This window comes from Etheostoma cragini, chromosome 8 (assembly GCF_013103735.1).
Source record: "Etheostoma cragini isolate CJK2018 chromosome 8, CSU_Ecrag_1.0, whole genome shotgun sequence".
NCBI lineage: Eukaryota > Metazoa > Chordata > Actinopteri > Perciformes > Percidae > Etheostoma > Etheostoma cragini.
In genome coordinates, this window is record NC_048414.1 from 25517098 (window position 1) to 25517775 (window position 678).

Below are 678 nucleotides of genomic sequence, written 5' to 3' on the forward strand. Positions count from 1 at the left end.
ACACACACACACACACACATATACACACACACACACCCCCACCCACCCACCCACCCACCCACACACACACTTAAGTTGTGTACTTACAATATCATGAGTTCTGACTCATAGCGGACCAGGGCATTTTTCTCCTGCACCAGCTTAAACCACTCCTGCATTAGCTTGGGATCGTCCTTCTTGCCCATGCCTGGAGGGAAGAAGGAAGCACAGAGTGGAAGTAAGACGCCAGAGGGCTGCTGGGAGATGACACTGATGTCACACACTGACATGGACTGACACGGGCAATGTAATGACAGCCAAGCCAGGATGTCCTCGCTGGGGGATGGTGTGGTGGAAGGATGGACTCAACACCAACCTGGTCAGTCGCGCCATACTTAAAGATGGCGCACAGAAGATGGCGTGGAGCTACAGGTTTTAACTTTGGTAAATGTGCGCCCACACACACAAACACACACACACACACACAGACAGAAAATAAAAAACCCTATTTGCAAAAGTTTGTGTTACCCAGTTTGGACTTAGTGTCAAGATGTAGCAGCTCTTTGGGAGCAACTACCTCCTCCTATCATATATATTTTTTTGAGTTTGTGGGTAATAAGAAAAAACACAACAATCAAGAGCATTAGGACTTTATGGGAATTCTTCATTAGGAGTTAAGAGGGTGGGGGGGGGGGGGGG

At 48.2% G+C, this 678-nt stretch overlaps 1 protein-coding gene across 12 annotated transcripts in view; it reads right to left on the bottom strand.

Moving 5' to 3' along the window:
• Positions 1 to 678, bottom strand: part of mical3a (microtubule associated monooxygenase, calponin and LIM domain containing 3a) — a 101536-nt gene that overhangs the window by 4032 nt on the left and 96826 nt on the right. For 11 of the 12 annotated variants that reach the window (XR_004657487.1, XR_004657497.1, XR_004657496.1 and 8 more), the window contains one exon: positions 80 to 187. Coding sequence is in view for 1 of the 12 variants with exons in the window: in XM_034878275.1 (XP_034734166.1) it covers positions 88 to 187 (100 nt within the window). In the remaining 11 variants the exon portion in view is untranslated. The remainder of the gene's footprint in view (positions 1 to 79; positions 188 to 678) is intronic. The other variant, XM_034878275.1, reaches the window with a different exon arrangement.